This window comes from Lithobates pipiens, unplaced genomic scaffold (genome assembly GCF_037356315.1).
Source record: "Lithobates pipiens isolate NorthernLeopardFrog02 unplaced genomic scaffold, aLitPip1_a1.2 Scaffold_8, whole genome shotgun sequence".
NCBI classification, from domain to species: Eukaryota; Metazoa; Chordata; class Amphibia; order Anura; family Ranidae; genus Lithobates; species Lithobates pipiens.
In genome coordinates, this window is record NW_027507903.1 from 158,706,374 (window position 1) to 158,719,822 (window position 13,449).

The window sequence follows — 13,449 nt, forward strand, 5'->3', positions numbered from 1 at the left end:
TCAAGTGTACTTGCAGTGCACTTGTAGTGCAAAGTGGATTTGCCTTTAGTAAATAACCCCCATAGACTTTAATGGAAGTTGTCTCCAAGTCGGATCCTCCTCTTGATGTGATTTGGATCTGACATTACAGGAAGATTACAAAAGGCATTCCCTGAAGTTCTTCAGTCATGTCAAAGTCGCCTGGTACAGTCGTACTGTAAGTTGCATGACTTTCAGGTCATGGCAGTGTGAACAGAGTCTGAGCCCACGTTCACATTGGGCCAATTTAGCATGCGATTTGACATGTCAAATCGCATGCCAAATTGGCTGCTATTACCGGCAATGGCACAGTCCGAATTGGCGCGACGCTGCACCGATTACGAAAAGCAGTTTCTGTACTACTTTTGGGGCAATTACAATAGATGTGTGTGCATGAACCTACACAGATGTCTGTCAAATCGCCCCTGAAGTCAGACTGGATTGCCGCTTTGAAATCGTGCAAGTTCAGCTCAAACCCGCATCAGTGTGAACCTGGGCTTTTTGTCAACGCGTAACTGAACAAGCTGAAGTTATAAGCTGATTAGCTACCATGCACAGCTGCACCAGATTCTGAGTGCTCCAGTTTTAGTAAATCTCCAATATATATGAATGTGATTGAAAAGCAAACGTTAAATAAAATTTTTATTGTACAATGCTTACCATCTTCTAGTACCAGTGCATCAGAAAGTGAGCTGTCTTCACTGCCCAGGTTTGCTTCTGTGAATAAAGAAGTGCACACTATAAGAACATGTACAGTTTTACTGCTTTATACCTGCTGTGTATACAAAGTAGTTCTTTGCGAAAGGTAAAGTCTGTATACTTTTACTGTTCACACATGCCCAAAAGCCTTGTGCCAAGAATTCATTACGTGTTCTGTAACCAAAGCAGCACACCAATCATTTTTTATTTATGGCTATGTATAAAATGGCAATTAACTAATTTTATTATGGCACACTAGAAATAGAAAAAAAAATCAAAACAAAATATATTTCTGAGCACTCACCATCTATGATTAAAGATGCTCTCTGTGTAGGCTTTTTGCCAGACTTGATGCGGTAATCATTAATGGAGTTCTCAATTTCCTGTAGTTTCTTCAGAGCATTGAGGTATGAGGTTTTTCTCTGCTTCTTCAGCTTTTTACTTACATGAGGGTCACTGGCTAAGCGCCGAGCTGCCTCTGTAATCTGTGACTGAATGGCAAATTCTCTTTCGAGGCGTTCCAGCTCCTCTTCCTGGAAAGGAATTCCAGATTTTACTAACTGCTCAGCCCACATACAGTGCATTGACAATTAAACTGAGGCTACAACACCGAACAACATCAGTCAACTTACAACCTAAATGAAGCCAATACTTTGTCACTTTAATCGGTCTAACTAAGGATTTCAGATAGAGAAGTTTAACACTATTTTGTGATTTTTAAAATCTCCATGTCTTGTTATTTAACTATGTCAAAGTACCACCCAGTAGCAGAACTTTAATGTATTCTTGGACTGCTAGGATGATGATGCATCCCTCCAAGTTTTGTTTAACCACAACTCTGTCATGACTTACTAATGGTTTCCTTCATCTCCCTACTGAAATAGGGCTAAAAGCTCTTTTAATTTCAGGTTATGTTCAAAGTGCTGAACACACAGATCTTCAATAACTGAAGCTGCTTTTTTACTCCTTTAAACCTTTTATGAACACACAAATAATGTGCAAGGTTAACAAGTTGCTGAATCATCATACATGAATATGGCTTACCTATAGAATCCAGCAGCTATTAGGTAAAGTCTACCAAACTGATATTGAACATTGGTGGTTTGAATCGACTAGTTGAATCTTAAAGTATAGCTAAGGGAAAAGCTTTGGATAGAGTGGAGAGGGATTAGAACACCTGTCAGTTTTTATATTCACCCTCTGTATTCATCCTGTTTACCATTATCATTGAAAGTGAAAATAGAAAAGAAAATCCAAAATTTTGGGTTGTCCCCAGAAAAGGAACAGAAGGGATATCTTTAAATGGGTCCCCAAGGAATTCCCTTACTTTGCAGGGATTTCCTCTCTCTTCCCATCTTTCTTATCGGACACGAAGCAAAAGGAAATCTTCGCAATGGGACAAAAAAAATCTGACAGGGGTTATAACCCTTCCTTACTATAAATATATACTATAATATAAATTCTGTGTATAGTGTTACTTTAAGCTGGCCCTATGTTTATACAAAAAAATCTCGCCAGTACATTTAATAATGCCTGTAGAAACAGAGACAAATGCACTTGTTGGAAAGTACTTAAAATGTTGTTGCTTTTAACATTCTGCTTTGGTATTAATGGCATTCCCGAACAAAAAAAATAGTTTTGTTTATTAGTTTGAGAAAAACGTCTTGCTCTTTCATGTTTTTTTCATCTCTATGGTTGAAAACGAATGTTGATTTGACCACACTAACAATTAGAAAAATCATACAAACTTTCAGAAAATCAACATTTTCTAATGAATATCTACTAGAGTATGGCCAGCTTTAGCTTCTTGGACACCAACGGAGAGCTCTTTGAACCTGATATTGCACGCCATGGCTATTGTTAAGGACTTCATTCCCACCAGCTGGATTTCTATTTATCCATTTATTTTACATAACTGGAGGAGGAACGCCATCCTTTTAGGTATGTTTTAGCATATAAATGAGAAGGCTGTATTCTATGACATTCTCCATGTTGTATGTTCAAAGAAAGCTGTGAACAATATACCTCTTTAATAAGTTTAATTTCTACTTAATAAATATTGAGATTAGAAGTAGGAATCTTTGACAGCTTTTCATTAAAGGCATAGCTCACTTATCACAAAAAACTGCCTATGCATCTGTAGCTAAAACAAACTGTGCAGCTTTGACCAAAATAAATAATGCAATTGCTATAGATATAGGCCATTTACGTACCTCCCAAAGCCTGACAGAAAGCCCCGCAAAGGTGGCATCATCCTATCCTGACTTAATGCTAGGATGTTGCTAAGAGACTCCTAGTTCTTATTGTTCACCCCCATTACAGAAACAAGCTCTGCATTAATGAGGAGAAATCCCATGCCACAAGGGTTTGAATAAGTTGGTAGTCTCCAGGCGTCAGGAGATATGTAAATAGCTTACATCTAAAGCAAGGCCATTATTCAATTTTGGTCAAAGCTGCAAAGTTTGTTTTTAATCTATAGACACCCCTTACTTGCATTGGTGAACTATCCCTTTAACTGAATACATCTATGAGTGCATGGAGGAATCATACCTTTCTCTGGGCAAATTAAATTGATTAATGGGGATTTTGACAATGTTTTATGCTTTCCTTGACAAATTATATGCAGGTGACCTGCACAGAGTCACAAGCCTTCTTGTTGAAACCTCATGTAGTATGTAGTTTTAATTAGAAAATACACTTAAAACAGACAATTAGTTCATTCAATTTAGCTAAGTAAAATTATTCTTGTGGAATTTGTCAAAATATCAGTTTTTTTTTTCCTGGCTATGGGAAAGTTAAGCAACACACTTTTAGATATTTAACTTTTTAAAGTGTGTGAGAATTTTGGTAAAACCTGGCTGTGTCAGCACATTACTTGCTCATATGACATGACTAAACCTGATTAATTGGTACTAGACACAGGAAACCAAACAATGGCAGAGATGTCTGGAGGATCATAAGTCACCCAGACAAAGGACGTTTGGCATATTCCTGTCCTAAGAGCTGCTTAAGCTGTTTTTACAGCCATGGTTCAGTGCTCTGACCAAGAGATGGGTGGAAGAAAGAGAGCAGCGCTTACTTAATAAGACATACAAGCACAAACCCAAGCCATAGCATTAGTATGTTCTTAATCAGACATCTCTTTCATGTTTATTCAGCTTTGATTCTGCGATAACAAAAGCAAAGTCTGAGCTTCTGTTCTGAATCAGAGGCAGTTATTGATCCAACATTGCTTCTTACTGACTCATATCTTAGAACATGGAGGAGAAAATATGACCTAGAGGATGGTGTTTACAAGACATATTTCCCGTTAAGATAACACTCTGTCGCTATATCTGGTAATACGAGACCTTCACAGCTGTGGTATTACATACCATGGCCGGGCACTGGGTGTCACAGATTTAATGGAAAACACACCCAGGACATGGATAAATATACATTGTGCGAGAGATTCCCAAGCAATAGAAAGTCTCATCCTTTTGTTCTTAGATGCTCTACAAAAGTGTGGCTGTTACATAGAGGCCTTCATTTATAACCTCAAATGAACATCCAAAAAAATGTTTAATTCTCTTACTAAATAAGCCATCGTACAACAAGTGTCAACCTTCTGAGCACCATTTATAAATGGTACATGCCATTACTGTGCAAATAAGCCAATTAAACCAAAAAGTTCTGGTATCTCCTATCATTTCACCACAGCCGTACAAGCTTCACGTAGATTGCTCACCTCTCCTTTTGCAAGAAGTTTGTCTTCATCCAATTTAAATGATGTTCCGATCCGCCTTCGAACAGCAGGCGGCTCCTCTCCCGGATCTAATGGATATTCTCTTGGCAGTTTGCCTGTAAGTTCCTGCAAAACACAATAACAAGCATTTACTTCGTAAGCCATTTGTTTTGCTACCGTGTGATTCTTTAAAGTAATAAATAATGCTGACGGCCCGAGTTACGCTTACATAGCAAATGTTTTGCAATAGTTTAAATTTACCATAGGAACAAAGTATTTTGTAAAAATAAATAAATAAAAGTGCAAGTGCTTATAGGGGGTTTCTAATTATACAGAGTTTGCGCGTGCTCTTGGCTCTTGTGTGAGATTTTACCAGATGTCCTGCTATCCTCCCACAATTCCCAGAAAATATAGTAATGTTAATTGACCTCTACCTAAATTGGAGTGATAATGTGTGTTTACATAAGGATGGTATCAGAAAAGAAGAAGATTTCCTTTGCCATGTCTGATCATTTTAATTCAATAAAGAAATTCTATCATAAAAGATTTGAAATAAGTATTGTATCACTTCAATTTGTTTTTATTATTTTTCACCAAAAATCTGGTTTATGATCCAGATTTTTTGTAGTATTTATATTATGTTGGTGCTAGGTAAACTATGTATAATGATTTTTGGATAATGTTAGAGAAAGTGGTATAATATTTGCATGTTGTTTGATTTTCTGATATTTTTTCAATCAGTGTTATTTATTCTATGTAGTATATTAGTAGGATGGTATGCCCGATTACTGTATAGTATTAATTTCGTTTTATGTGGTATTCATTTTTGTTATTGGTGATTTTATTGCTGTGCCTTGTTATGATTTGTGTTGCCTTTGTTGAATGTAACTTTATCTAAGTAATTTCACTTTAGAATTAATAAAGTATTCAGAATCTGAATAAGAAAAAAACAACAAAACTTTTCGGTAGCAAAGTGTACAAGTTTACAAAGTATAAAAAAAAAAGATGGGTATAAAACATCCAGAAAAGAGCTTAGGAGTAGAGAGTCCATCAACACACAGCTAAATCAGGCAAAATGCTCTTGAAATTCAAGTCTAATGTTTGCTGTCATTTGCGGTTGCAACCCCATCTGGGGTAAATTAAACAACGAAGGGCTTAGATTAAAATCTTGTGGATATGGAACTGTATAACCAAACTTATATACAGTACCCAATAGATCTTCCGTTTGGGAAGAAGGACAAGAAGGGCCCAAGTTAAAAGGCTCAGGACATCATGGGGATTTATGGGTATAGTAGTGTGCCATTTCTGAGCTTTGCTTCAGAAATGCTAACTGCTTGGCTGTCATACTGATGTGTTGGCTTGAGCCACTGACCTGGAACAAGTTGAAACACAGCCATGCTACTAGTATTTTCAGAAAGCAATGGCGGCCTTCATATTTTTCCATGGAAACCTGTACTTTTTGTACTTTTAGCAGGATTCAGCCTGTGTTTATCCAAGCCCTGACATGAAGAATTTTTGTAGTGTTACAAATGCAAGAGATCCAGAACCATTTTAACGTGTGAAAGTAGGAAGACTGATAATCACACAGTTGGAATACATATGTGAACCATGTTGCCTGCCAAAAAACAAATTCTTGTACAGTTTTTGATTCCAGGCTCTCCTGCCAAACAATGCACAAAGCCTTTACCATTTTCTTTTCATGACTACTATTGAAGCAGCATAGTCTGATGAAAACTGATAGGACAGTAAAGGAGCGGTAGCTTACTGACAAGGTCATATCTCTAATTTCTTATCCAATCAGCAAGCTGTATTTGGTGAATGAATACAAGTAAGACCTGATTGTCTTGTCACGCTTCCCCTTCCTCTCCTAGCTTAAATTCTGATATGCTAGGATTACATGAGGCTAGTAAAAAGACTGATTGAAGTTCTTCTTAAAGATGAACTGTGTTTTTAATTATATTATTTAATGATGGATAAATGAGGATATTTTATATTTGGTTAGATTGCTCTTAAAGTGGTATTAAACTCAAAAGTATAAATGTTATATATTGCAGCTTACCAATCATTAGATGTGGCCTCTGCATCAGTTCTCTTTTCTTATGCTGTGTACACACGATCGGATTTCTCGTCGGAAAAAGCTCTGATGGTTTTCCCAACGGAATTCGCCTTAAGCTGTCTTGCCTACACACGGTCACACTAAATTCTGATCGTTTATAACGCGGTGACGTACAACACATACGATGGGACTAGAAAAAGGAAGTTCAATAGCCAGTAGCCATTAGCTTCTGTCTCGTAGTTGAATCTGAGCATGCGTGATTTTTGGTGTGTCAGAAATGCATACACACAATCGGAATTTCCGATAGAAAGTTTTTCCGTCTGGAAAATTGAGAACATGCAATCAATTTTTGGCTGGCAGAAATTCGGACAGCTAAATTCCAATGGAGCATACACATGGTCGCATTTTCCGATGAAAAGCTCTCATCTGTCTTTTTCTGTCCGGAATTCCGATCGTGTGTATGCGGCATTAGGCTTTTTGCCTCTGTTTTCACCTGGTGATCTGGCCAGTAACACATCAATCTAGATGAATGAGCACAGGGGCAACTTTGGGCAGAAGAATTGTCAGTCTAGGGGAAAGGGAGTGTTAGATGCACTAGCAGATTTCAATACTCTGACAAATTGAAGCCAAACTCCAGCTCACACTTTATAGTCAGTTACAGCAAATTGTTTTTTTTTCCTTTTTGGGATAAAGGTTCTACATAAAAGATGATCAGTTTAAGCACCCCTGTCAGTTTTAAATAAATACACTGATACATTCTGCTTGAGAGTTTGTTCTTTTGAAAAAAAAAAGGCTTTCTGGCTGGAACACCAGATGAAAATAGAAGAAAGCCTAAAAAAAAAAAAATGAATGAAATGATCACATCCAAGGAATGGTAAGTTGCTATATAAAAAATGTTTGCTTTTGGTTTAATACTGCTTTAAAGTGGTTGTAATCTCTCCCCCACAACTTTGTCCCATGTAAATCAGCATAAAAAACCCTAATGAACACTGCTTGTAGATATCTCCTTACTTGCTTAGTATTGTTGTAATCCTTTTTATCCTTTAAAATGATGTCACTGAGCATGCCCAGATCTCCCCTGATTTACGCCACGTTCTGTGTACTTGTCTTATCTATTATCAGGACTTCCTATGGCCCAACACTGATATCCCAGGAGACTGCAGAATCATTCAGAGCTTCCTCCTACACACCATGTGACATCACATGCAGTGTAAACTTGGGCATCGGACAGCATTACTGCAGTCTTATCAGCTTAAAGCGGGAGTCCACCGGGACTCCGCGTTTTTTTTTTTTTTTTTAAAAGCCAGCAGCTACAAATACTGCAGCTGCTGACTTTTAAATAGTGACACTTACCTGTCCAGCGCGCCCGTGATGTCGGCACCCGAAGCCGATCGCTCGCTCGGCTGCCGGGTTCCGCCGCCATCTTGGGTATGGGAATCAGGAAATGGAGCCTTTCGGCTTCATTTCCCGGTTCCCTACTGCGCATGCGCGAGCCGCGCGGCGCAATCCGGACGGTCCCCGCTGCCTCTGGGAGCTGTGTGTTTCCCAGCAGGCAGCGGGGCACTTGCTGAAGGGGGCGGGCGCTTGCAGAACGGGGGCGTAACCTACGCTCGTTCCGCAGAGAGCTAGCCCAGAAGTGGGTGCAGTTACCTGGATTATCCAGGTAACTGCACCCCCCTCCCCCCTGAAAGGTGCCGATTGTGGCGCCGGAGGGGGGGGGATTCCGATGAGCGGAGGTCCATTTTAGGGTGGACCTCCGCTTTAAGCTGATAAGACTGACAAAGGCAAGCACTATATAATCGGCACAAGTAAATACTACGAAATAAAACAAGTCAGCTATGAGCAGGGAAGCAGGATTGCCATAGAAACGTTGGATTGGGAAGTAGGCTTGGTTAACAGCACAGAAAGTGCTCAATGTAAGGGCGGAAATACACTCCACTGTGGACTCAGAAAACAATACTTAAGATGGCATTGCCTAACCCCTGGAAACAAGTTTTTTTTTTAAGTTTCTTTAAACAGTAAGTAATATGCAATTTGTGCTGGATTACAGTGGCTATAGTTTGATAATTACTTATTATAATGGACTAAATGAAAAGAAGCATCAGAGTGGGAGAGTTTACTTCCTCTTTAACAATCAGCTGAGTTTCTCACTAATGAATGACACTGTATAGTCATAGGAAGTGCCATCTCATACTTATTTAACAGTCTTTAACTGTGGTGAGCACAACAAAAATTCAAACCTTTACAATCACTTCATAGCTAAAGCATTTGTGCAGAACTAAATAGAGTTTTTCTTATTTTATTTTATTACAGGTACACCTTTATGAATGTAAATAACCCGCAATCCCTAATGTTATTAGGCCTTACTCAAGTAGTAGGGCTCTGAAATAACATTTACAATGTTAGAATGAAGAGAATTATACTGTAGATGTATGCAAGAGAGTCATGTAACTGTGAAGAGCACTCCAACAGGGGCCCAAGGTTTACCAAAAACAGCTTCCGCAATATTACGTTTCAGATAACCAAGTATTAGGTATACACTGATGTAAAATATTTTTATACCACAATAAATCCCTAGGGAAAGTCCTCTTCTTTTTCTAGAAATATCTTCCTGATCAAAATATTTAACTTGGCGAGATTAACGCATTACAATGCATTGCTTTTTATTTGACACTACAATGCATTGTTTTAGTAGCATAGACAATGGGAAGTTCACTACCACTGATGAAGTTTGTGTACAATAAAAAATGATCAGTGACATAATGGAACGCTTGCCATAGCAGTCCTACTCAGTAAGCAAATTCATTGTTTTCGTCATGGTTATTGCCACTCTTCATTGACTGCCTGTGTTCAGCTTTCCCCCCACACCTTAATCCTTGCTTCCAAAGTGCTCCTTACAGGAAATGATTGTGATTCCTAAGATTCCTAGCAGGGAAAATGTGATTGCAAAAGATTATCACAGTTTGTATTTGGATACTCTCACTTCTACTGAGGATTTGCCACGCCTATGCTCTTGGGTAGATTTCTATAGAAAATATAGCAAGAGTTTTCACACGAAAAAAATGACAAGTCATCAGATTGATAGCAATGTTTTCCCAATCTGTCACAAACCCAGGGGATTCCAGGCAGTATGGGGAATCGGCACTGCATGTAGTTATTAGGGTGTGCTCAGGCACACCCCCTGCGCACGCCTAGGATGACAATACAATAGCGCTGAAATTATTCACATGAAATTATTTTCTCTTCTTGAGTATGGTAGTTTTTACTGTCTTGAAGTGCTCACCAGGAAGGAATACTGCAAAATGGTTTGTTGAGTATCTAAATGCTAGGTGTAAGATACTCTTACCAGTCAATAGATTTTATCCATGGTCAGTTTTATACTGTAAATATGTAGATTCAACAAAACCATGCTGAATATGTAGGATAGTGAGTTTGGCATGTGAGTAATATTTAAATACAATTTTATTGCAAATATACTTTATGCACAACAGTTGGAAATTTTCATATTCATGCTCTGTCTACAGCACAGAAATCTGAAAGGAATGCCATATCTTTACCGCTTCACGTAGACAAAGTTTCTTCAGCTCCTCCAGCCGCTGGCGTAGTGTCTCCTCCAGAGCTTCCTGCCTGGATTTCAGTGCAGCCAGCATGTCTTTCTTGGCAGACTGTGAGCTGTCCGACTCTTGGGAACCTGTCAACAAACAAATGATTACACTATAGCCAGCTGACTACAGCCTGTACATCTGGAGCCTCCATACAACAATTTCATTGAGAAACCTGCAGCCTCCCATACGTAGCAGCATGTGACATTGCATATCTGACATGGTCCTTCTTACACAATTATATGCTCATTTCCGATTGATTAGCACACAGCACCTGTAGTTACTTATCCATGACATGTTTAACAACAATACTTTGCTACTATGATTCAAATCAGATCAGTTCAAAAAAACAAATGAGGACATGAAATTATGTTATATGGATCAGTCTCTAAAAATCTCACTCTTTTTTAAACAACTCAACTATAATTTGGTTAAGATAATGCCGCATACTTTAGCACTTTACTGGTTAAGTCTGAACACTTACATTGTTAAAGGGATTGTAAAGTATCCAGTTTTTTCACTTTAATGCATTCTAGGCATTAAGGTGAAAAACCTGTGCTGCAGCTGCCCCAGAGCCCCCCCCCCTCCCTTTTTCTTACCTGAGCCCATCCATTCCAGTGATGTGCACATTGGTTCCCGCTGCTGTCAATCAAATCCAGTGACACAAGAGCAGGGGTGGGGCTCAGTCCCGCTGTCTGTGTCAATGGGCGCAGCAGTGGGACTTGGGAGCATGCACACATGGGTGCCCCCAGGGGAAGCGACTTTCCATGGGGGCACTCAATGATGAGGAGGAGCCAGGATCACCGCCGGGGGACCCCAGAAGAGGAGGATCGGGGCTGCTCTGTGCAAAACCCTTGCACAGAGCAGGTAAGTATAACATGTTTGTTATTTAAAATAAATAAATAAATAAATCAAATCTTTATAGTCACTTTAATTCTAAAGCATTTGTTCAGAACTAATTTTTTTACATTTTTTTATTACAGGTACTTATACAGCGCCATCAAGTTGCGCAGCGCTTTTACATATATATTGCACATTCATTTCAGTTCCTGCCCTCAAGGAGCTTACAATCTACAATCTTGACAGGATAATATTTCATTACTAGCTGTAGATGCTACATCAAAAATTCAGAAGCATCAGCATGATGAGCTCTGATTTTGAAAAGGAGGGCCATTACACTACAAGTTTTTGCAAATACAACATATGCCAATAATATTTTAATTCCTCCCCATCCTCAAATCGTACTTAGAATTATAATGCCTAGTAATAGCCCACTCACACATAGAAGCTTTGTATGTAAACAATATTTTTGGTTGTCTACATTTGGGCTTAAGTAAAATTTTAATGTATATCTCTATAGTTTGCAAAATGCGGGATATTTATGAAACTGTGTGAAATTGTAGCGCCTAGCAATCAGATTTGAGTGTTGTGGTCACCTGACTATGGCAGCCTCAAATCTGTTTGCTCTGAGCTAATATACCTTATTAAGTACGCTTGTATATGTTATGAAACTTGGAAAGGATCAAACAAAATTGAATAGCACCAGTTGTGTACATCTATACATAGCACGTCTTTACATGTCCATCAGTATGGATACCGACCTTCAGAGTAAGCACACTAAAGCATTAGATGAACATAACATTTTTTGCTTCTGAAACATTATACTGAAAAGGTCACAACAAAGTACCCATGCTTACTTCATATTAACTGAACTGGTATCATGTTGTAACGTGCAAGAGCCCCAGGTCATAGGAACAGCCTGTTCACTTTCATTACTCCTGCCTATGCCTTTCTTAGTACAATTAGAAACACCTATCACTTTATCACTTTATCTAATCATACTTATCTGTTTAGTATACAGTCAATTATATGAGTCATTATTTTAGGCACGTGTGAGGCATTTCATTGTTTAGAGACTTTCTTGATATGTTAGTATAGCCTAACTTTTATAACAGATTTTCAAAAAGACAAAAAAAATCTAACACCAGGAAGTAAAAAAACTAGTGCAAAGTAACTGCAACTGTCATATAATGGATGGAAAAAGTCTACAAGTTCATCTTTAGTCGAGATCAATTTCCCAATTTAAAACTAGATTGTCGGAATGCCTATAGGTACACACACACACCAGGATTTATGTACGCATACACTGATCTATTCTGGACATCTCTTTCAACCCTTAAATTCAACTTTCCATATAGCTGAAGTATACTTCTGCGCTACATAGTAAGGGAAAATTACCACACATATAATTAAACATTTTGATAAAAGCCCCTTAGATTAATGAAATATGAACATACTTCGTGATAACCCAACTGCCCCCTGTCAAAAAGGGTAATAACTGATATATTAATTATATAACTAAAAACAAATAAAAAAGTGTTGGTTACCACTGGCTCATAGGCTTCTAGATCACCTGGTGTTCTGCCAAGTCCGCCAGACAATCTGTTAAATCCACACCACCATATCATTGCTTGCAGATACACAAGTGCTACAACTCAAACTGGTGCCAGAATGTGCTATTTATTGCTTAGTAATCTATCACCAGTGGAGGTTTGGACAAATTGAGTGGAGACATTGCACTGTTGAGATTATCTTCAGAAGCTGAAGAAAGCAAGAACAGTGAGTTTATTTCATCAGTTTACAATAATGGTGATGCTGCTATGCTGGGACCTTGCATAACAATCTGCTTATCACCTCAAAAGAATGGCAAAGCAATAAAACAGCATACCAGTTATAACAAGATATCAAATCACGAGAGCACATGCAAAATATTACACAGCATGTTATCTCAGTGGTAAACTATAGCATACCTGAATGAATCCTAAAAAAGTCAAACATATTACTAAACACTAGACGACCTCTCTCAACCTTATCCTAGAGGAACCCTTAAAATAGTTTTCAGGTCTTAGCCTTTGTACACACGGTCGGACATTCCAACAACAAAATCCGTCAGATTTTGTCAGACGGATTTTGTCCGAAAACTTGTATTGCATACACACGGTCGGACAAAGTTGACGGAAAATCCGATCGTACGTAACGTGACGACGTTATTTCATTACGATGGGACTACGTTCAGGCTAGTAGCCAATAGCTTTGGTCTAGGAATTTGATCTGAGCATGCGTGGCACTTTGTCCCATCGGAAATTCTCTACACACAATCGGAAAAAGTCCGATCGGATCATGTTGTCGGAAAGTTTTATAGCCCAGCTCTAAAACTTTGTCCATCGGATATTCCCATGGAAACAGTCCGATGTAGCCCACACACAGTCGGATTATCCGACAACACGGTCCGATCGGACATTTTCCGTCGGAATGTACGACCGTGTGTACAAGGGCTTAGGGAACCCGTG

At 38.7% G+C, this 13,449-nt stretch overlaps 1 protein-coding gene across 6 annotated transcripts in view; it reads right to left on the reverse strand.

Annotated features, from left to right (window-relative positions):
- FRMD4A (FERM domain containing 4A) overlaps positions 1-13,449 on the reverse strand; it is a 583,773-nt gene that overhangs the window by 30,479 nt on the left and 539,845 nt on the right. For all 6 annotated transcript variants that reach the window (XM_077472972.1, XM_077472971.1, XM_077472970.1 and 3 more), the window contains exons 15-18: positions 10,055-10,188; positions 4,445-4,567; positions 1,022-1,250; positions 679-735 (exon numbers count right to left, since the gene is read on the reverse strand). In XM_077472972.1, the coding sequence (XP_077329098.1) occupies positions 679-735; positions 1,022-1,250; positions 4,445-4,567; positions 10,055-10,188 (543 nt within the window). The remainder of the gene's footprint in view (positions 1-678; positions 736-1,021; positions 1,251-4,444; positions 4,568-10,054; positions 10,189-13,449) is intronic.